Source organism: Cyrtonyx montezumae, unplaced genomic scaffold (assembly GCF_038088225.1).
Source record: "Cyrtonyx montezumae isolate F1298 unplaced genomic scaffold, pur_monq_1.0 scaffold_12, whole genome shotgun sequence".
Taxonomy (NCBI): domain Eukaryota; kingdom Metazoa; phylum Chordata; class Aves; order Galliformes; family Odontophoridae; genus Cyrtonyx; species Cyrtonyx montezumae.
This window is the reverse complement of record NW_027071848.1, coordinates 4264499-4288857: the sequence shown is the minus strand read 5'-3', so window position 1 is coordinate 4288857 and position 24359 is coordinate 4264499. Positions and strand designations below refer to the sequence as shown.

General features: G+C 39.3%; 1 protein-coding gene across 6 annotated transcripts in view; it reads right to left on the bottom strand.

Annotated features, from left to right (window-relative positions):
* The window catches only part of DLG2 (discs large MAGUK scaffold protein 2), a 1006374-nt gene that overhangs the window by 535155 nt on the left and 446860 nt on the right, over window positions 1-24359 (bottom strand). For all 6 annotated transcript variants that reach the window (XM_065729952.1, XM_065729947.1, XM_065729948.1 and 3 more), the window contains one exon: window positions 2271-2432. In XM_065729952.1, the coding sequence (XP_065586024.1) occupies window positions 2271-2432 (162 nt within the window). The remainder of the gene's footprint in view (window positions 1-2270; window positions 2433-24359) is intronic.

Here is a 24359-nt window from a genome sequence, read left to right as displayed (position 1 = left end):
TCTCAGTACAAGCAAAGTTGTGACTTTGATTTACACCCAGATTCCCTTTGCAGCAAATGTCTGGTCAGGTCACGTAGCCAGAAAACAGAGGCAGAACATATGAGCCTTTCCAGTGCAGACAGCTCTCACTGGAGTTTCCTGACAGTTTTATCCCACTCCAATTGCCAGTGTCTTTTCAGTCACAATACCAGAGCTGAGAAGCTGTATCTCAACTTCACCATTTGTTCTGTATCCTCCGAGCAGTATTCCAGCAGTTCCGTACCTCACACAAGAGAGAAAAATATCTAAACAGAAGGCAGATTTCCCTGGGAGGACACGCTACAAGTTGAGAGGCAGCATGCCCCAGATTTATCTGTTATTTAGTGCAGTCATGTTTGTGCAATATTGCTGTGAAGAAGGTGGAATACTGAAGAGCATTAGGGAATAGGATGAAAAATCCATAGTTACAAACCAAACAAAACCAACCAACCAATCAAACAAACAAACAAACAAACAAACAAAAAGCCACGCCAATAACCTTTTCTGATTGGGTTTTGGAGAGTTTTGAATGGTATTTCTGAAGTATGCAGAAATCTCTGTAACAAAAATCTTCTGAACGCGTACTTTTTTTTTTATTATTATTATTATCCACCAAAGTGGATATTTCGGACAGGCAGAGTACCTCAATTTCATGGATTTACTTCAGCCTCCAGAGCTAATTCTCTACTGAAGGGTAAAAGACAAGGGTAAAAGACTGCACAAGAAAAAAAAGAAGAAACTTCAGAGCCATCTGAAGAGATCAATTACTGAATTTGGACTAAGTGGCGGACATGAGACACTACATCCACTGTGGGTCTGAGGGAAAGATAGGAAAGAGACAGAGCTAAAGACAGCAATCCTCTGGCTCAGAGAACTTGCAGGACATAATGGATTCTAAAAGGAAATACTTAGCTTCTCATCTACACTTCAGGAAGCAAATACAGAAAACAACTTCCTACTATCACAGAAGCAATTACATTGCGTCCCATTGAAGTCAGCTGCAGATATCTCCGAATGCTCTTCACCTCAAAGAGAGAAGGGATGCTTCTCCTCCAGGCAAGAATTTTTTTGGTCTGTGGTTGTCCCCTGAGATTACACTGAAGCCAAATGGAGTTCATCCCTTTCAAATAACCAAATTGAAGTTAGGTAGGGAATGTGGAAACCTCCTAAAGCATGAGAAGGCATACTAAGTACAAACTATGGACAAAAATGACAAGCAGCAGACATTGTTTCACGTAGCTTTTCCATGAAGACTCAATGAATGCTAGATCAATTCACATCAGTTTTAATAATAAATATTTCCTTTCACTTGCCACCACACTGTAATCACTCTGCTAGACAAACTATGCCCATTTCATAACCTTTTGGCACAGGAATGCACAAAACCTGTCTGCCTTGATGGCTTCTTAGTTAACTGCCTGAATAAATCCATTACCCAGAACATCACCACCATTATTAAAAATACTTCACTTTTTGTTCCCTTTTCCAGGCAGGGAGAAAACAAGCAATATGAATACCATATGCTCCTTTTGTTAATTGATCTTTAGGAACTTCTTCAAACTATTGCAGAAGAGCAAAATTTTCCACAATTGAATTCGTTTTAGTTAATATACTATACATGTCCACCATAAACATAAGCATTTTCCCCAGTCAAATGTATCAGAGAACACCACACACACATAGATACACCCAAAATCCCACCCAAAATAAATAATTGCTTTTGTTAACAGAAAGGTGTCTCTACATCACTCTGAGTGGCAACAAAACAGCAAGCGCTTGAGTAGTAGAATTGTGACAAATGAGCTCCCTTTTTGTTGCGCATCTTAAGATGTTGATATAACTATTTGAGAGATGGATAAAGTAGTATTTCATCAAATATAACTTTTTTTTTTCCTTTTCAATTTATGAGGACACTCAGGAAGGAAATTCTTCCATTACTATATCATGGTGGTATTGAGAATATATGTTATTCTTTCTCGGTATACAGAAAAGAAGGCTCATTCTCCAGAAGTGATATTTCCTCAAGCAAAAATCTCACACCTCAGTACAAGCTTTGTCAACTAAACCATCACCTATTACACTACAGTGAGCCTCAAAATCCAGAGAGTCAAAAATCAACCTGGAATCAGCCTGAAACAATGCATTTCAAAATGCAGGCTGGCTGTTTGCACAACAAGATAAAGTTCTCAGGGGTTTCACATTACACATTTTCTCATGCTGGAGAATCAAAGCCAAGTAAACACTGATCCTACCTTCAAAGGAGAAATGTGTGACTGTAAGACATATCCATGGACATTCTCTATTTGCGATAGGTTCTTCTCTGACACGTGAACGAGCTCTGGCCCTCTCACTTCGTGCGTCAGTCGAGGCAAAGTATGATCATGTGGAGCATCCTCATCTTGATAACGGTATTTCTAGGAAAAAAAAAAAGGTAACAAGAAGGGAGACATAAGTTTTCAGGAAGCAACACATATGTATTAATGTAAATATCAGATGTTGGATAAACTATCAGATAGTAATATAACTCTTGGGTTTTCTAATTTGTTCTTGAAAGAATACTTAATTCTGCTTTTAGCATTTAATCACTGAGAGAAAGCAGAGCACATAGCTTGCTCCAAATTTAATGCCTCCATCATTCCAGTGGAACTGCAACAGATATAAAGAGCACAATAATTCTATTTGATAGATCCATTTCTCAGCTACAAAATAGTATTTTCAAGATAGCCACCACATTTAACTATGCATTTTTGCCAATAATGAACAAGAGCCTGCATGGTGCACTAGCAGAAGTCTGCACCGGCAAAGCTGACCCACTGATGTCATCGCTGCTGAAATGTACCACTCACCACCTCACCATGCTCACATCCACTGTTTGGTCTCATAAATGTTCAGTAAATGTTGGTGAATGTTAGTGGGTGCCATTTTTTTCCACAGGGAGGAGTTCAAATTCTGCTCAGGGACATGTTTTAGTGGAGAGTTGCTAGGGTAGTATGGTTAGGTCATGGTTAGACTTGATTATCTTAAGGTCTTTTCCAACCTGAGTGATTCTATGATTCAACTCCACATTTTTCCATTTTTGCTTCATGGAAGAATCCCATACCTTGCTTCATATGCACTTCCATGCCAGATGCCATTTTGTCAGATTGCCCCTCTGCTGCCATCTGCCATATGGCCACATTATGTAAGGGAATACTCATGGGAAGATATAACTTCAACTGCCATCCCACTAACATCCACCTTTTATGCTGTGGGTCAACATAATAAAATAGGAGGCATCATTTTCAAAGTAGCCCTCACGTGATCACGTGTGTACAGTAGACTTTCTACCTTCACATAGACATCTGAGAGCACGTACGGGCAAAAGTCTCTACTGACAACAATGTTATGTTACTCTGCTGAGCTATAGAGCCATCTCATATTTCACATCCTCACAATAATAACTGCACTTTTATAGATTTTCTGAACAAAATATTTGAGTATTTTTCCATTTGCCACTGTAAGCTGCAACACATTTGCATAGATAAAGAAGAGCACACATGCGCATCCACAGAGTCACTGGCAGGTGAAACTTAATCTCCACTGAATAAATGTCCCCTCACCCTACAGATTAATTGTGCTGTGAGGTTTTATAACTTCCTTTTCCACGGAGAAGTAACAGAAGAAAAAGAGAAAGAAAGTAGCGTGTCCATAACAAGAAGGAAATAACAGTAACCCAAAAGGCAAATTAGACTGCCAGACCTCTAGATTACTTTTCAATGGGACTTCTCCCTCAGAGAATAGGCTCAGCCATGTCCTGAGAGGGCCTGCTGTGGAATCAACTGTGGGTTTCTTCCAGCTTGGCATATTCTACATTACTAAAGTCTGAATCTGGCCTGGGGACAGCCCCTGCCTCTCTTCACAAAGCCCAGCCCTGCAGCCCCCATCTGTCGACACCTTGCCCTTTATACCCAGTGCACATACAGAAGTTTTGCGGCATAAAAATTCAGAATGGGTAATTTTTCTTCTCTAGGCTGAACAAACCCACCTCCCTCTCACTCCATAGGAGAGGTGCACAAACCCCCTGGTCATCCTCATGGCTCTGCTCTAGACCAACTCCAGCAACTCTGCATCTTTCTGCTATTGATAGTGTTGTTTATGTGCTCAAATATTGCAATGTGTGGAATCAAAGGCGACAGAAAAGACAAAATCTAAGACTTATTTTGATGCCCAAACAGGAAAACAAAGGATTCTCAAGTTCAGGAATGCTCATACAGACTTCACAAAGCAGAATTCTCTGCTGCTTCTGCCACTCATGTTGAGCACCAGGCCCTGGGGTGTTGCTTCATTTATTTATCCTTCCAAAGGAATTCATCTTCATTTATTCTTGCCTTTGCTCTGATACATGGAAGTGGTTCAGCATTTGCAAATTATTTTTCAAATACCCATGTGACATGATTGACTTTTTTTTTTTTTTTCTGGGGTATGCCTGCAACCCTTTACATTCTTAATTTTCAGACAACATAATTAATGAATCTATAAAATGACTGGCACCAGACAAGTATTCTTTTGGAAAGAAGACATCAGACTAATAGACAGTACTTCCAACCAATATCCCATTAAAGTCTCGGCACTCAAATCTCTTCAGCTCCAAGCAATACATTATATTTTGAAACCAGCAAGTGCTCTTTCAAAAAAGACAGGTACTTAGGCACACCCTCTCTAAAGGGAGTCTTTTGCTGAAAGGTGGTTTTGAGAAAGAGCTGTAGAACACCATACTCATCCCATCTTCTTGGGAAATGAAAAAAATGAAGATGTCCAGAAACCACTTTCCAAACAGACACAACAGCAGTGGCTGAAGCCCTGAGAAAACTTGGCTGGACCATTCACTCAGCTTAACAGAACAAAAGCAGTGTATGGCAACATTAAAGACAGAGCATTTCTTCACGTCCATCAGTAAGCCCTTTTCCCAGCACCACACTGCATTGTGGACGTTACATAAATGAGGAAAGACCCAAAGTAGATTGGCTGACCTTAGCCCAGTGCTCCTGAAAAGCAGAACATTTTTTGTGGATTTTCCGTTAAAATATATACTTTCTAATTAAAATCTATAAATATATCTGATGACAGCGTATTTCCATAACAAATAATATTCAAGTTTATTTGATATCAACTGGAAAGTTTACAGAGCAGAATGCCAATTTTCTATTCATCTTTATCTCCCTCCCACCCTGAGGCCAGCAGTCCCATTACTCATAAAGTAGGAGCCTGGAGCATTTCTGGGTCAATCCTGTTACATGTTTGTGTCCTGTTCTTAGCACCAAACTCACTGATTTTCATGCATCTCTCCTCCCACATCATCTCCTCACTGAAATGCTTTCAGTGATGAACCAAAGCAGCTTGACACAGAAAAAAAAAAAAAAAAAAAAAAAAAAAAAAAAAAAAAAAAAAAAAGGGGTGAGGAAAGTTTCTGACAATGTAAGGCTGAAAATCCCAAACCAGAGCTGAGATTCTCCTGCAGGAGTGCCTCATTTGTCTACATCATTCTGTCCTAATGGATACAGGCAAATGTACTTGAAGTTACTCAGCTCCCTAGAAACTGAGTTTTCTGTAAGGGTTAATACAAATTTCTGGAGGGAAAGGAATGATTGCACGGAAGTGCTACTCTTCATTTGACAAAAGAACAGGTGGATGTCTTATGATAATTAAATTACAAATCAGTGCCTTCTGCTGACAGCGTATTGTACGCTGCCAACTAGCATCAGATATTTAAAATCCTCTGTAATTACCTATAATGGAGGAGTAGAGTGTGCTGCTGTGAATTTTTAATATGAACATGCTTTTTTTATAAGCAATCATTCTCTCTAAAATGTGAGATTATTACAGCATTGCTGCTCCTCACATCGTACTGTCTATAGGTACATTCCTAAGGCTGTGTTTGTCAAGTAGATGTCAGCTAAACAGGGCTGAAGATATGAATCCAGCAGAGGTGAATGGTAAAAAACACTAAATTTGAGCAAAGCAAACTCTCCAGAAAAAAAAAAAAAAAAAAAGAATAAGAAAGACATGATCAGTAATAAGTTACAGTATCCAGATTAAAGCATCTGAATGGAAACAGAGCTATTCTTACAACCTACATTTATTAGACTGCCAGTGAATGGAGCTCATTGGGAATATGTCTGGTTGGGGATAAAAAGGGTTGTCTTTTACAAAACTCCTTACTACTTTTTGCAGGTACCATTAATTTGCTTTGCAGAAAGTGCAAACAGAATGCTTCATTTTAGATCAGCTCATACTGATCTGTGCCCTAAGCTGAACGTGATCTTCAAGTTGCCATTCAAAGGCACATGTCCCTGTTCTTTATATGGGTGGATAATGTACTTCAAAACATTACACAGTACTTCTGGTATCAATGAGACAGTTGCAAAACAGAGCAAAGTTTATTAAGTAGTCACAAGGCTCTACAACATTTTGTAAAGTAAGTGCAGCCAGGGAATACTGGTCTAATACTGGAGAAGCTCTAAACCTAAGGGAAGTACCCTGACATCTGTAATATACGAAGATGAATGAATCAAGGTAAAAATTTGATGTGTCCTCAATCAGCTGAAGCATTATTATAAGTACAGCTGATAGATGTTAGAAATGGAAAAAAGGTGCTGCAAGACTATGAAGTGGTCGTCCTTTCATGAGTAGATCCTGTTTCCAACCTCCCATTAAAGCCAGCCAATGAGGAAGGCTTCACTTAGCACAGTAAGTTTTGTCAAAGGTAACAATAGCAATGCTACATGTTTTAGCTCTTAAGCATCAGCATTTTAAATCCTATTGATGTTTTATAGCCATCCTCAGGAGGAGTCAGACTTCTGCATACCTTAGAAGCGTCAGGTATTCCTATAACCCACACAATTTAGCGAAGACCTCTGGGAAAGGAATTTCTGCAGAAAAATGTTTGCAGGATACAATGATCCCTTACAGATTCAGTCATCCCATTGCAGTTTGGGGCTAAGATAATAAGTTCATAAGTTCATAAGTTCATAAGGTTGGAAAGGACCTATAAGATCATCTAGTCCAACCATCCTCCTATCACTATCTCTACCCAACTACTAAATTAAGTCCTTTAGCACCTCATCTAAACGCTTCTTGAACAGCGCTAGGGATGGTGCCTCAACCACCTCCCTAGGCAGGCCATTCCAGTGCCTGACCACTCTTTCAGAAAAGAAATGCTTCCTCAGGTCTAATCTAAATCTTCCCTGGCGCAACTTGTGGCCATTCCCTCTTGTCCTGTCATTACTTATCAGGGAGAAGAGGCCTACCCCCTCCTCACCACAACCCCCCTTCAGGAAGTGGTAGAGTGCAATAAGGTCTCCTCTGAGCCTCCTCTTCTCCAGACTAAACAATCCCAGCTCCCTCAGCCGCTCCTCATAAGACTTGTGCTCCAGGCCCCTCACCAGTTTTGTTGCCCTTCTCTGAACACGCTCCAGGGCCTCAATGTCCTTCTTGTAGTGAGGGGCCCAAAACTGAACACAGTACTCGAGGTGCGGCCGTACCAGAGCTGAGTACAGGGGGATGATCACCTCCCTGCTCCTGCTGGCTACACTATTTCTAATACAGGCCAGGATGCTGTTGGCCTTAGCCACCTGGGCACACTGCCGGCTCATGTTGAGCCGAGCATCAACCAACACCCCCAGGTCCTTTTCCTCTCTACATTCTTCAAGCCATTCTGCCCCAAGCCTATAGCATTGCATGGGGTTATTGTGGCCAAAGTGCAGGACCCGGCACTTGGTCTTATTGAACCTCATCCCATTTTGCTCAGCCCAGCTGTTCAGCCTATCCAAATCCCTCTGAAGGGCCTCCCTACCCTCAGGCAGTTTGACACATCCTCCCAGTTTTGTGTCATCTGCAAACTTACTGAGGGTACACTCAATTCCCTCGTCTAGGTCATCAATAAAGATATTAAACAAGATGGGCCCCAAAACTGACCCTTGGGGGACACCACTCGTTACAGGACGCCAGCTGGACTTAACTCCATTAACCACTACCCTCTGGGCACGGCCCTCCAGCCAGTTCTCCACCCAGAGAAGAGTGAACCTGTCCACACCACAGGCTGCCAGTTTCCTTAGGAGAATACTGTGGGAGACCGTGTCAAAGGCCTTGCTGAAGTCCAGGTAGACTACATCAACAGCCTTTCCCTCATCTACCTGTCTGGTCACCCAGTCATAGAAGGAGATGAGGTTGGACAAGCACGACCTGCCCCTGGTGAACCCGTGCTGGCTGGGTCTGATCCCTTTATTGCCATGCACGTGCCGTGTGATCTCCCTCAATATCATCTGTTCCATAACTTTCCCTGATACCGAGGTCAGGCTGACAGGCCTGTAGTTCCCCGGGTCTTCCTTACGGCCTTTCTTGAAGATGGGAGTCACATCGGCAAGCCTCCAATCTTGTGGGACCTCTCCAGATAACCAGGAATGCTGATAGATGGCAGAAAGTGGCTCGGCAATCACCTCTGCTAGCTCCCTCAGCACCCTTGGGTGGATCCCATCTGGCCCCATGGACTTGTGGCAGTTCAGATGGAGGAGAAGATCTCTGACCGTCTCTGCTTGAATCACAGGGGGTGCATTATGCACCCCGTCCCGGACTTCCAGGTCAGGGCAAGTACCATTTGGATAACTGTCCTGTCTATTAAAGACAGATGTGAAGAAGGCATTGAGAACCTCAGCCTTTTCCTTATCATCTGTGGTTATATTGCCTGCCTCGTTGAGTAAAGGAGGGAAATTTTCCTTAGTTTTTCTCCTGCTGTTAATATATTTGTAAAAGGGTTTCCTGTTCTCCTTTACAGCAGTAGCCAGCCTAATTTCAAGCTGGGCTTTAGCATTTCTAATTTTCTGCCTGCAGATCTTGGCCAGTTCTCTGTAGTCACCCCAAGTAGCCTGACCCATCTTCCAGAGGACATAGACTCTCCTTTTCTCTCGGAGTCTCAACAAAAGATCCCGGTTCATCCACACTGGTCTTTTGCTCCTCCGGCTTGACTTACAGGACTCCGGGACTGCCTGCTCCTGTGCCTTTAAGATTTCCATCTTGAAGAGCATCCAGGCTTCCTGGACCCCTTTACCCTTCAGGAGCAAGTCCCAAGGGACCCTTGCAACAAGTGTCCTGAATGCATGAAGCTGTGTCCCTGCTCCACATCCCTTGCTCCTCATCCCTGAGCAACCTGTTCCTCATTCCTTGCTCACTTGCCTTTTCCCTCTGCCCAGGATTTGAGTTTCTTTGAAATACCCCACCACTAGACATCTGCAACAACTTTTACTGAAAACTACCTTTGAGCAGGTCTAGCAACAATCCCCTTCCGCATGATATTAGATCCAGAATTCAATACACTAATTTGGTTCACACTCTTTGCTACAGGCAAAAGCTAAAAGCATTTGATGCAGGATTTGGTCCATTTAGACAAAAGTTTAATCCATGAAGGTCCATTAAGAAGTGTCAGCACCCCTTTGTCTTGCTTTTGTGCTCAGAATTTTCAGTGGTCTTTGATGAGCTGAATTTTACTGGTGTTGCTCTTCAGAGGCAACAAATTTCAATGTCATACAGATGAGTATCTTGAGAAAACAAACTTTACAATTTGCACACAGAAGTCCTTGGGCATTCATCCAATCATGAGTAGAAATAACATTACTCATTCAACTGATTGCAAATGAGCAACACAGCTTGAATTCTGAATATTTGCAATCAATCTATAGAGTAAAAAGAGAAAAAATACTCTTCTCGTTATATAAAATGGAAGAAATCATGATCTGCTTGCCAAGATTGTGGAAGTAGATTAAGAAGCTTAAATCTTTGAATAATTATAGTTATTGTGAATGACTTGCTCTTTTGCTTATCAAGTAGATTTCTAACAAGCTTGTCACTGTCTCACAGCAATACCTTTCATCCAAGAAGCCTGAAGAGCTTTGCAAGTGGTAGTCAAGTCTGATAATATCCTGTTGAAAAAAAGCGTGCACATCATCTAAAGGTGGTAAAAATCAGGCACAGAATTACAGCAGCTTGCTCAAGGTCACAAGAATAATCAGTTAAGCCATGACAGAACTGAGGAGTTTTTCCATTCTGCTCTTCTAAACTAAAGACTTCATGCAACTACAGTGATGTTAATAATAATAATTACTACTAACAATAACACAACTGTAGGTTGGCCACTGCCAATGTAATTTTCTTTTCTTTTTCTCTCCCCATCTCCCTGCCAGGCTTCAGGAGACAGCAGAATTTCTAAGGTCAATAATTAGGATTTTCTTTGCACCAATGTAGTAGCTAGCAGTGCTTTGTTCAGCGATTTATATTGTGTTATCTCTAAGAAACAGTGATTTTTAGAAGACAAGAGGCTTCCTGTAAGAACCAGATTGTTTCATGGAAGGAATTCTATCAAAACTGAACAATGAGAACTTTTCTACTTTGTACAAGAAGTTCATTTATTTGGGAGGAAACACAATTCATTCTCTCAATTTACTGAAATAAATAGATGCTCGCCCATTACATGTAAAATATATTCATTAAAAAAAATAGGTAAAATACAGTGCAGTTAATATTTTACATTATTCCCATAATATTTTTTTTTAAATCTTGAAATAATTTTACTTCTCATCATGGAAATGAAATGAACCTTAGCAGAAGTACCTCATTCTTGTACTAGCTGGACGTAATTGCACCTTCTGCTCACAAGATGGCAGAAAACCATCGAGTGAAAGTATGTTCTTGCAGCAATGAAGTATTGCGGGGAAAAAATCGAGCTATGTAGTGTCAAAAAGCTTCAGATTATATTTATTTTGAACTGACCTGGTACAACATTAGAAAAAAGACTGCAACATTTTATAGTAAGTACTTATATACCCATTATAAGCATATTTAAAGCAGGCAGACAGGGAAAAACACAGCAATTCACATAAGCCTCAAAAATAAAAAGAAATGAGGACTCTACTGGTTTTTGAATGCTTCAGCATGAACAAAAACACAGTGTATTGACAAGATTGAGACTAACCCAGAATGCTGCATTCCTAAAGGAATTCTAAATCCTAATTAAAACCGCCTGCATGCAAATCTGTACCATGAGGCATTCAGCTCCATATGCTGCATCACATTTGGACCTGTTAACAGCATCAGTTTAGCCCTCTGGAGGTTGCTAGTTGCTATCCAGTAATTTAAAATAGATTTTTAACTTGAAACACTAGTATGAAAAAAGACATTCTAAGAGGGTGGCTTTGCTAGTATTACATGATGAATGTGGCAGCAGACTATAGAAATTAGTAACCGATCAAAAATGAAAATAAAAATAGATAAACAATCAGTATTAGCTGGACTAAGCTGAAGCAAAAGAAAGACGTGGGTGAAACCATACGGCATGCCAGCATCAGGCTGTAACCACTTCTCCACCCTTTGTCTTGTTAATAACATCACTTCCATACCCCTTTCTGCAGATTTCAATTCTTCCTTACAAAACATTCCTTTTCTGATGTGTCCTTATTCCCACAAGAACTACAGAAGTCTTCAAGCCTCCTTCACTCCTCCGCTATGCTCCATTGCTGGGCTGAACACGAGCCAGCAGTGTGCCCAGATGGACAAGAAGTACAATTGCATCCTGACTTGTATCAGAAATACTGCAGCCAGTAGGAGCAGAGAAGTCACTGTCCCTCTGTACTCAGCTCTGGTGAGGCCACACCTCCAGCACTGTTCATTTTGGGCCCCTCACTACAAGAAAGACATTGAGGCTCTGGATCATGTCCAGAAAAGGGTAATGAAGCTGTGAAGGACCTGGAGCACAAATCTTACAAGGAACAGCTGAGGGAATGGAGATTATTCATCTGGAGAAAAGGAGGCTCAGGGGAGATCTTATCTCTCTCTATAACTCCCTGAAAGGTGGTTGTAGGAATGCGGGAGTTGGACTCTTCTCCCACTAACTAGCTATAGGATGAGAAGAAATGATTTCAGGTTTTGCCAGGGAAGGCTGGATATTAGTAAAAATTTCTTCTTTGAAAGGGTGATTAGGCACTGTAATAGACTGCCCAGCAAGGTTGTGAAGTCATTGTCCCTGGAGTTGTTCAAGAACTGTTTAATGTTGTACTAAGGGACATGGTTTACTGGGAAAATATTGGTGATAGGTAAATGGTTGGATTAAATGATACTGGAGGTCTTTTCAATCTCAATGACTTAATGATTCCTCTCCCCCTAAAGCTTCCTGTACAGCCATATATGTACCATATATCCACTCCCATTCCCTGATTCGCTCAGCTCTGCTACTTCATTCCCCCAGTGAGGAAGCATTGAGACTCACAAATTGTTCTCTTGCTTCTCATCTCTTGCATCACCTGGAGCGTGACTTCTGTCATGGGGCAACTGTGCTGAGGTTACTACAAAGCAACTGAAGAGAGAGATAAGGTAAATGCTACCAGTTAGAGTGTAATTTTCACAGATGGCTATGCCTGTGGTGGAAATGCAGCACAGAAAAACTCCCTGCTTTTATATCAGAAGATAACAAAGTAATCATGTAATCTAATAAATACATAATATATGAATATTGCCCAAAGTAAATAAGCCAGAGGAAGAAAAAAACTGCAAGAAATTGCTTGCCCTTCCTGTTTTCTCCACCAAAAATGAAGATTTTATTTTAGTCCTGCTCTGTCCAGCACACTGCAACACACTCCCTTTGTGTTTTGCTGCAGAAGCCCTCTCCCAGTCTTCACACCCGGGTGCCCTACATAGCTGAATTTATACAAAACATTAGACTCCTCTTCCTACTACACACTGCTAGTGGCTTCACAGTTATCCAGTTACAGTGAATAAAACTATGCAAGTGATCTGTTGTACATTTATCTATGCATTTATTTAAAGCTATAGCTATACATTTAAATTATATAATTTCTCAGTGCTCTTCTGAGCCTCTTTCAATAGCACAGCACCGACTGAATTACTACAGAGAGAAACCAAGATTATCCTCTAACTGTACTTCATGCATTCATCTCTCATATGCAGCACTTTCACCCATCCTGCTCACTTATGCTGACCAGTTTGATCAAGACTTGTCCCTTTCACGTTTTCTGGAACCTGAATTATGCACATACTGAACTCCTAGCCTCATATCAAGGTTCCTTGGTACTAGTAGAGGAGCAAACAATGGAATAGGAATGAAAAGTAAAAGAGTAGCGTGATTTTTGAGATAGCAGTAATGGTAAGAAGAAGAAACATTGAAGTATCATTCCACGTTCTCACTTTTCTTTTCACAGAAACATAACCCAGCACAAAAAACTTTACATGTCCATGATAAAACAAGCCAAGAAATTTATAGTGTGTAACATCAGATTCAAGGAAAGTTGAACTTGAGATTTTCTCAGGAAGAAAAGTCATTTCAACGGGGATTGTAGCAAATAGGGATGAATACCAAAGCTAAGTTAATAAAACCAAGAAAGAGAGCCTTGTTGCTCAAAAATAACAGTGACACCCTTAGGGGAAGTGTTTATCTAATTTCCTTCCAGGGCTAGTTCAATTAGCAAGAGCCGCTCCCAGCAATTACTGCTGAAGTAGGAGAACCCTGTGGCTCAGCAGGCAGTGGTCCTGCCCCAGACTAAGTTGTGTAGACTTGATCCAGGGCTGCAGAGGGCCATTTTAAATTTTGGCCCTGTCTCGGCTCACAAATTCCAGAACTACTTGAGTATAGGAATTTCCACTGATAGCTTTGCTATTTATGCAGTCCTAGGGCTATGTGAAAGCTAGACTGCTTTTCTTAAATTATGGCTTGCATACATTAAACCAAGGGTAACACTGCAAAGTGAAGTACTCTGTAGCAACAAAACTATTACAGAATCACAGAATTGTAGGGGTTGGAAGGGACCTATGGAGATCATCAAGTCCAATTCCCCACTAGAGCAGGCTCCCTGCAGTAGGTTGCATGATTCCTTCATCAGCCCTATCATATTCTGCAGAGAAGACATTCCTTTGGGCATTAATTGTGCATTGGAAGACACAGGAATTGTACATCTGCAGGCTGCCAGTATCATTTCTTATGCAAATTAGAAAATTATGGACCAAGGCTATATGAGGAAAAGGATACTCTCAGGCTAAAGTAGACAAATGCTGTCTTAGACAACTCTTTTTATTGATGCTTTTTGCCACAAATTTGCTAAGCAATTCACATAAACAAAACTTTCTGCAGGTGTGGGAATGAGATATCCTCACTTTGAAAGGCCTTAGGAGATGACCAGCTTTTGCAGAAGTGCTGAACATCAGCACCTTCAGCTGAAATTAGGGAAAGTCAGGGTTCTGAAATAAAAAAAAACATTACATAAGCCTGCATGCTGCACTAAGTCAGTCTTAGTTGGAATTTGTATCAGCAGACATTGGCCTCCTGAAACTTAAACTTCCAGTTTAAGCAGGTCAGCCAGTCTTGCTTGCTAATAATTGAAACGTCAGAATATTACATGTGCATTAAGAAAAGACTGTTCACTGAAGTCACATTTTATTTCCCCTCTTTCTAACCTGGCCTGAAAACAATTTAGGATTAAGGATGAGAGATTAATTTCATTCTTGATGTTGCAATCTGGGACCTAGTGGACTCATTTGATCTCAGTGGTTTTTTTGCCTAAGAATCACAGAATCACAGAATTGTAGGTGTTGGAAGGAACCTCCAGAGATCATCGAGTCCAACCCCCTGCCAAAGCAGCTCCCTAGCTCAGGTTGCACAGGTAGGAGTTCAGGTGGGTCTTGAATGTCTCCAGGGAAGGAGACTCCACCACCCCTCTGTGCAGCTGTGCCAGTGCTCCGTCACTGCACTGTGAAGAAGTTCCCACACACATTTGTGCAGAACTTCCTATGCTTCAGTTTGTGGCCATTTCTCCTCGTCCTATCACCACACACTGCTGAGAAGAGTCTGGCCTTGTCCCTTTGCCTCCCTCTTCTTAGGTATTTATACACATAGGAGTTAAAAGTTCTAAACATGTGAGGATCTTGTGAAAATAAATTCATTAATATTTATGAGCTACTTGGATAGTATGATCAGGCTCAGTGTAAGAGGAAAATCAATTAGAAAATTAATAATTCTGTAAAGAGAGCACAGTTTCATCTGTGTGCGTTCAGTAATACACAGAGATGTATGTTGAATGTGAAATGCCATATAAATAAACTTCCACCTCACTACATGAAGCCTGCCAAAACAAAAATAACTGTGCAATTAAAAATGTATTTGAGTTATATTGTAATACTACATTACAGTATATGGACACAAAGGGACGTAGAAAATTGCTTAGACCCTCTTTATACTTGCATTTCCCAATTCTGAGTGCTTAACTATAAAGTTGCCATCCCTTAACTGTTCTTTGAACACATTGTTTGCATACATAAAGAACTCATAAACTTTAATAGCATTCCTGCTTCTTATACTGTGATGTTTGAATACATTTTAACTAGGTATTCAATATACCACCAAAGCCTATTTGTGTCAGGTGAATCTGCATGTGTTTGACAGCCATAAGAGTCAAGAGCAATGTTTCTAAAGCACGACACTTACTGAGAAAGCAGCTTTTGATCTTTTGATCTTTATTCTTTCTCAGACTTTTAGTACAGAATAATTGTGGCAAAATTGTTTGCACCTTCAGAAAGTTTAATAAAGCCCTGGTTAAGGAGCAAGCCAGAAAAGTGGCAGTTACTATAACCAGAATGCAGGGAAATGTGAAGCCAGGGTAGGATCAAGGGAATATTTGCTTTAGTGAGGCTATGGCCAAAATCACTATTTCTCTTTTTCCACATCTCCACTATTAGTCTAGTTCCCAGCTGTCAGCTTTAAGCAGTCATGGGGGACCTCATTCAGCTAAGTGACCTAATGGCAGCACACAGAGGTAAAACTACTCCCAAATCAGGAGCTGGGCAGCAGGAGTGTACCCATTAAATTGCACTAGATGTGGGTATACTCAGTTTTGTTTAATGGAAAATATCATGCACTTAAATACTTGAACCTTGAAGAGGAAATGAATGCAGGCTTCACTCCTTTAGCCCTACCTCACCTTCAGTGAAAAGAAGGATACAAGCTATCACCATCTTTACTAATGCCATTGAAATACAAACTAATAAAGGTATTTCAGATATATTTTTTGAAGAGGCACTCAAATCTACCAGATCTACAGCCTTCTTTAGTTTTTCAAGTATCATAGAGCTTACACCAAACCAAGGCAATGAGTTGGTCATGATGTGTACAACTGAAGGTAACTAACAAAACTGCAATAATACAAAGTAGGATATATATGCATGTATTTCAGGGACATACAGAGTGAGTCTATTTGTAGAAGTTTTTTTATCCAAAAGTTTGTCTACGTCTTGTTTGAACAGGTAGGCATTTTTCACATCTGAACTTCAGTGTGAAAATCAACTAGGAATTGCTTAACTATTTGGAGACTGATTCTTCTGGAGTTGTTATTTTGCACATTCATTCCCTACTCTTAATGGAAGAAGAGGGAAATTTTCATTTCTAAGTTTTCTACAGCACTCGTTTTAAATAAGTGAACTGAGTCCTCAAGTTCTGAAAACATAAGCTAAATTTGGTGCCTACACAATCAGACACTTGTTTTGTATCATGTTACAGTGTATAGCTGGCAGGGTTACTAAATAATGAAAAGTAATTTACAGCTCAAAAATGCTATAAAAATTCCAATTCACATGATGTGGCATTGAAAACTATCTGTGAAACAGACAATAATTCAGACAGAAATTTATTACCAGTTCACTGGATTTTCCTGAAAATCAAGATTCTACATTACTTAACCTGGCCATGTCAAACTTTATCGCTTTTGAAAGCTATTGCTTGATTATGTCTCTGTCATGTCTGTCTATCTTTAGGCTATGGTAATTTTGCTTTTCTTTCCTTAGTGATTTTTTGGTAGTTTTTCTAGTTTTAGAAAGCAGAGGAAGACAAAAGTTTGAATGATTTAGAAGTTAACAAAGTTACCCCTGAAGCAAAAACATTTATTCCTTGAAGACTGACCTTACCAATATTCAAAGCCATCCTTCTTTGCATTAACAGTAACTTAATTAAAAGGTTAATTCCCAACTGCATTCACTAAGAATCCCTATTTCATTTGAAAAAGTCTAGAAATTGTAACAGACTTTTTTTTTCTTTTTTTAATCTTCAGCTGAAGGAAGTATCTTGTATGAAATACCATAAAGAGGACACAGTCTAAATTTATTTGGTCTTAACAACTCGCTTTCAGGAAGGCTGCATAAATGACTATCAGCTGAATAACATTGTCGTGGTACATTTTCTGTTGTTCTTAATTACTAGAAAATGAGGACAAAGCAAAATCCATTCTGGTTAAAATTAGATTCAGCCCAGATCATGAGGCAATCATGAGGCATGGTTAACTTTGAAATGAAAGACATTATTATAAAATAATACCCAAAACAAAACTCACAGACAATCCCAAGCAAATAGCTTGGTCTAGACACAGCAGTTTTATTATTAGGCAGAGAGGGCTTTTAAGTCCTGATCCAACAAATGGATTGATTGATTATATAAATAAATATTTTCCAGAAATTTATCCAAGCAGTAGGTCAAATCTTCAAATCTGCACATTGCATAGGGAATATGGCCTAAATAATGATACTTGATTTTTCATTTTCCACCTTTTTTAGTACTTGTCTAAGTGCTAGATGGATTACCAAAGATATACACGTCTTCTCCGTACATTTTCTGATGCAGTAACATTGTAAACTCCATAAAATGAAAGTTATTTTCTAAAATTCCCATAATTTTCCACGCATAAACCAAGTCTCTTGCAAGAGCTGGCAAGTCATTTTCAATTTTTTACTAGTCCAGTGCTACTCAGCTGATAATGCAACAAGGAAAACAATACCTTGAGTCTGGGGCTGTGGTTTTCTGTTGAGGAAAAGAAATGCTCTCAGGGAACGAAACCTGTAACTGCAACTCATTTTTATCTTGACAATGAGAAAGCAAGCCTGACTTTAACTTGTTGTTGACCTTTGTTTCAGCTGGATCGCTGATCTAAAAGTCAGTGCCTATATATAAAACATTATTCACATCAAGCTATCATGTATGGAGGGTGAAAAATACATTTTACTATTTATAAAACTTCTCTGCATGAGCAGAATTCTGCAAACATTAATCACAACTGTGTGAATGAGTCTATCCACACCAAGGAAAATGCACCTCAGTGTGATTTATCCCATCTCTGCTGCTCAGGAAGGGGTGGGCTGCCTTTTAGTGGCACCACATGCGTGCCATGAACTACTCAAAAGCCAAGATATTGGCAGTGGAATCTCAACCAGAAGTGCCTCTGGCTTTCCCATTCTGAGAGAAGCAGTGTTCTCATGCTTCCCCTTGGGAGGTGTGTTTACTTTTCGGCGTAGTGACTTGGCATTCCTCCTAATTGCTATGTGACTAAACCAAAGTGAAAACTGCCTGTGTGGGAATTGCCATAACTTGTTGTGAATATACATCTGTATTTTTGAAAACTGATGATCTCCAGGTGGTGTAAAAATTAGCCCAGTTCTGCAGCTCCCTCGAGAAGAACAACACCATCTAATTTCCCTTGCTTCTATACAAACTATTAGACTCAATGATGAACATAGCTTTAGTTAAATCCCAGATGCCGTTAATATTTTGGCCCTATAAGTCCAAGTTCTCATAGATGCTTTTCAGCATTATTAGCTTATTAAAATTGTGGCCTTATTAATTTAATTTTTTTTTTTTTAACCAAGAGAATCATGATTAAATGGTGCAGCAAGGTTTTGAAGAGGTTCTTTTACTGATGATTAGCTACTGTTTTGGGATGCGCTCTTGTTGTCTGAACAAATGTAGGGTGATATCTCAATTTTGTACTGACTGTCCTCAAAAAAGAGATATCTATAGTGGAATAGATAAAAAACATAGAATCTTAACAGTTTGACTTCTTGAACTTTTCAACAAATACGTTGCCATAGAATCCTGTATGTTTCCTTCACTGTTTTTACAACAAAATTCAATCAAATTTATCGCTTAAAAATATTAAATAATCAGACTCTGAAAGTACATGGCATGGACAGTGCAAAGCCTTTTCTCAAAACTACTGCAGTACTTTGTTGGAATCACATTTTTTTATTCCAAATAATTTTATTTAATTGCTGTACCAAAGTGTTTTAACTATTGAATTTATTGTGTAAAAATTGGAAGTTCTTCAGTCCTGTGGGCTCACTAACTTTGGCATATCGGCATATCAGCATATTGGCATTGATGATTTGCAAGTATTCAACATACACTTGGAATCAGGTCAGATGTCTACATTTTATAGCATTCTTGCTTGCTTTCTGAAAACTCTCTACATGCTATCAGAGATTATCTATCAGTGACATAAAGTGAGCATCTGCACTTCATGCATATATTATTAAACTGTACTAGCTAGCGATATGTGCAGAAGTGGTTAATCACATATTCTGGAGCCATTCCACAGCTCATTCATCCTTGACAATGCTTTGTATTTCTCAGAAGTGCTTTTATGTAAAAGCCACTCAACTTGGAATAGATTATAAGTGGCACATCTTTATAGTTCTGCACACAAAAAGCACAGAACTTGTTTTTATTTACTATAAATCTGAAGCTACAAAAGTGATATTACCATGTTTCATCTTGAAGTTTATTTTAAAATAGACCTAAGAAAAAGGGGTAGCCATCTCTTTCAAATCACAGGTACTTTGAATTTATAGCTGACATTCCTACACTCTAATGTACTTAAAATGAACAAATCATTTAGGTTGGAAAAATTCAACCATCAACCATACCCATCACTAAGCCCTGTCCCTTAATCCATTAGTACCACACCCATACATCTCTTAAATACCTCCAAGGACAGAGACTCCACAGCCTATTCTAATGCCTGACCACTTTTTTGTGTGTGAAGAAATTAATCGTGACATCCAATCCCAACTTCTGTGGTGGAAGTTATGAACATTTTCTCCCATTCACTGATAAAATACCAAAATTGGCCCCAAGACTGAGCCCTGGGTAAAGCCAGTGGCCTCCAACTGGACTGAACTCCACTCACCATGTCTCTTTGAGCTCAGCCATCCAACCAGTTCTTTACCCAGTCAACTGCACACCTGTCCAAGCTATGAGCAGCCAGTTTCTCTGTGAGAAAACTGTGGGAGGCAGTATTTTTTACATTACTATTATTTATTTGCTGTCTTTCTAGGATATATAAAAATTGAAAACTTGGTCTTCATTAGTAGGATATGCAATTTAAATTGGTTGATATCAGTAAGAAAATGTAGTCAGAAAACTCCCAAAAGACTATGAAAAGGATAAAAAAAACAAAAGATATCCCAAGTGGAACTAATGTTAATATCTGTATTTATTTATACCACTACCCACAGGGGTTTCATATGAAACTGTATCAAAACTTGTTTCAGCCTTTTTCGTAGTGAATCAAATTAAGAATTTCCTTTAAAAACAGGTCAAAGAAGATCAAAATATCAATCAGCGGCTTCACTTCAGTTGTGCCTGTTTTCAAAACATTAGGTGTTAACACAGTGTACCTAACAAAATCAAAAGGGAATTTTTTTTGTTTGTTTGATAAATTATTATTTTTAGACAATTGCTGAAAATATATAGATTCCGATGGATATAGTATAGCTGAATAAAATGAGCAAACATTTGGGCACACAGTCTCTGGTATTAAATTAAATTTGCTTCTATCTTCAGACATTCCTAATCTGAGTGCATGCCAATTAAGTCCCAAAGAAAGATATTTATAAATAAATATATAAATAGAAAAGAAGGGCTCAGGAATGATGTATTTCTCTCAAGGATGAGAGAATACACTGATATCCTGCAAATGCAACAGGCTATTGAGGAGCTTCTTGAAGCTCTCTCTGATGTCTTATGCAATCCCCTCTATTTCCCAGCTTCAAAAGGATTTTAAAGAGGGGCTAAATTATTTCTAAGTTAGCTTAGCTACCTGCAACTCATTATGTGGTGAAATTCATACATCTGGTCTTCAGAATCACTCTTTCTTTAGCCTTATCACTTCACGGTGAAGTTTGTTTCACAAAATTTGACAGGTCTATGGTGGGAAGTGCAGGCTTAACAGGTAGGGGCTTGCATTCATCCCTTTGTGTCAGGTGCTCTGCAAAAGCCATCATGGTGACAATTAATTTAAATCATATGAAATATTCAGTGAACTCAATTCCCTTTTCTTTTATAAATGGCCATTTTTTATGAGAACTGTAGAGGCAAGCAGAATATTGACAGCAGATCTTTTCCTCTGGATGTGAAGAAACCACTGAATGCTGAATTTTCTTTGTGGAAAATGTGTTGCTAATTATTTGAGGTTCATTAGAGAATCCACAGATAGTGCTTTGTCCAGCAAGTATACCCATTTGTGATCAACATCATTGGAATGAATGATTACTCCTAATGGAGGACAGTTTCATGTATTTTCAGTCCTCTTAATTTCAGATGGGTTTGGTTGGTTTCTGCTCTGCTTCAGCCCAGCAGCACTCCTAGGGATGCCTAGTAAAGATGCAGAAATCTCTTGGAGGAAACAAAGCCAGAGAGGAAGGGGAGATGGAAGACTTCCCACTGTAAAGTATGGGCGAAAAAAGAGACTGAAGTTTTTTGAGGTCCGCATCAGTAGCAAAGATAACCTGCACAATTAGGGGAAAAGATTGTCGTACAGAAAGCAAAACACAAATTTCTCACATACATGTAATAGACAAAGAGTTTTCAGAAATGAAAAGACAGATGGTACTCAAGACTCTGATGTTCACTGCAATCCTTCATAAACAATTCATGATTTGAAGGTTAGATGGAGAAATTTGCAACTCTTGCAAGATCTGTAATTGCAGTACCAAAGTCTCAGGAGGATGTAGGGATGCAGGAGGAAAGCAAGGACTCAAATTGAAATAGGTCTACATTTTATGTAGGCATGGGAAGGAAAAGTAGGAAATCAAACACTGAAAATGTTGCTGTACTGTCAACTGTAAGAAATGGAGATGTAGTTATAATGATAATCATTGATGACAACAGACAAGATCAGAAGGCCATGATCAGTGTACATCATGTTGCCAAAACAGAAAAGAGGGGTTTTTTTTAAGCAAATGCTGCTGCTATGAGTTTCAGAAATGTGAAACAAGATTTGTAGCACAATTGTCAGAGTCTGTATGCTCCGTGTGCTTTCATGTTCACAAGTATGTATGCATAATATGAGGGAAACAGAGTTTTCAATCTCAGTATACACTAGGTCACCTGCACACACACCATTAATGGATAACTTTAAAAAAGTTTTGAAGGTATTTTACTGCATTTATCTTGCTGATCTTGAAACAAAAAGTAATTGGGAATGTCAGCTACAATTTTTCTGTCTTCTGTGGGGCTTCACAATCTCTTAAGCAGAGAAAAGACTATGCTGTCATAGCAAAAGTATTTTCACTTAGACATTTAAAATGTTCTTTAGAGGGATGACAGATGCTGCTATTGGAAAAATTAAAGTACAGAATATTTCCTTTGTTCCAAAGTTTCCTAGCAGCTGCGTGGACCCAAAAAACCAAACATGCAAACTTCATTCATACAGCCATGTATTTGACTTCACAGTTAAAATCTCTCATCAATTTGGTGTTGAGTCTGGGACAGTCCAACAGCACAAAGTGATAACTGGGTAAACACAGCTCTCTAAATGAGATAAGATTCTGAATATATCATTTACCTGTATATTACTTTATATCTGTGACAAATCTAAACCCAAACTCCATTTCCCATGACATATTCCCAATAATATTGCTACTAACATTTATTCCAAAATTACTTGGGTACACTGGTATACAAATGAGACTGGCAGATTTTTAGATATCAGAAGCAGCAACAAGGTAAACATCCTTCTTACTGTAAGTAGTTGTTTGGAAGGAAAACCAGCTTCACAAAATTAAATGCTTGTTCACAGGCTTTGTTACTATAAACCAATATCTTCTGTCCAAAATCTTAGTTCATCTGTTCATGTTTTCCAATATGAGAACAGATATTGTATACAGGTGACTCCAGATTAATCAATGGCATTTACATATTTTCTACCTAACAATCTCATATCCACAAGACCGCTGATGTCTGCAAACCTGATAAATTTTTCAGGGATATCGAGTGCCCAGGTGGTAGTGGGCACATACTAGAACACAGGAGGTTCCCTCTGAACACCATGAAGCACTTCTGTGTGGTGTGGCTGATGAAGCACTGGCACAGGGACCTGGGGAGGCAGTCGAGCGTCCTCCTTGGATCTTGCAGAGCTGCCTGGATGTGGTGCTGAATCCAGAGATTCTCTCCAACTCCAGCCATTCTCTGGTTCTGTGAGCATCACAGATGTGCTCTTTCTTTCCATACCTAAACTTCACCTATGATTATTTTCTATATATTATTTTTTTCTCCAAAGCTACACATATTCCAAAATATGAAAGAGAAAAGAACTAGGACCCTTCACTTCAAAAGTAAAGCTCAAAGAAGGCAACAAATACCATAGCAATATTCCTGTCTGCCTCCACTGTTTCCTAACGGCCTTCAGTTCTCTTTTTATCCCAGGAAAATAAGTGTATTTTTTCTATCTTTTGAACCCTGAAAAATTATGTTTTTTTTTTCTCAGTAAATTGAAAGCAAAGTTCCAAAGCTGAAGCTTCTAGAAAGTTCTGCCATGTCCATACAGCCGTATGCAAGGCTAGCTTTGACACCTCATGTTACTGCAATTGTACGATCCAGAAAATCTGTGGTTATGCAAGAATTTCAAACTAAGTCTCCCAGTGCTCAGCTGCAGATCACTCTCCACTCAGCCCATGGAAGAAGAGAAATAAGGCCTACAGTAAAAACCCCAATTCCATGTGCATGATTCAGACCCAGGCTGCTGACAGTAAGACATGAGTTTAGTCACATTCTTTCTCAAGAAGGTAAAAGATAGCAGTACAAAAACACAAAAGCATTATGCTGAAGAATTGAAATTTAAATGGTAGGCCTGTGTACACCTGTGAATATATCAGAATATATCTTTCTGGGCAAAACAAAGTCCTTCCTATACAGTCTTGTCATTTATTCAAAACAGAACTAGCAAGGTGATATGGAAAAAAAATAACCAATCATCATCTGTACACAAAGTGAAGCTGACATATTAAGTTCTGGTCAATGCCTTTCCTTTTCTCCAAGGTCTATTTACACTTGAGTTTGACAGGTCTCTTACTGAGGATATAATCACTAGCGCTATGCTGCAATTCAGAGTGAAAACAAAAACTCTATTACTAAAGGAAACACGAGTGAGTTGCAGTTTACTTAAAATACTACAAGAGAACAAACTGGGAGAAGGACTACTTGAGAGTAGCTCTGC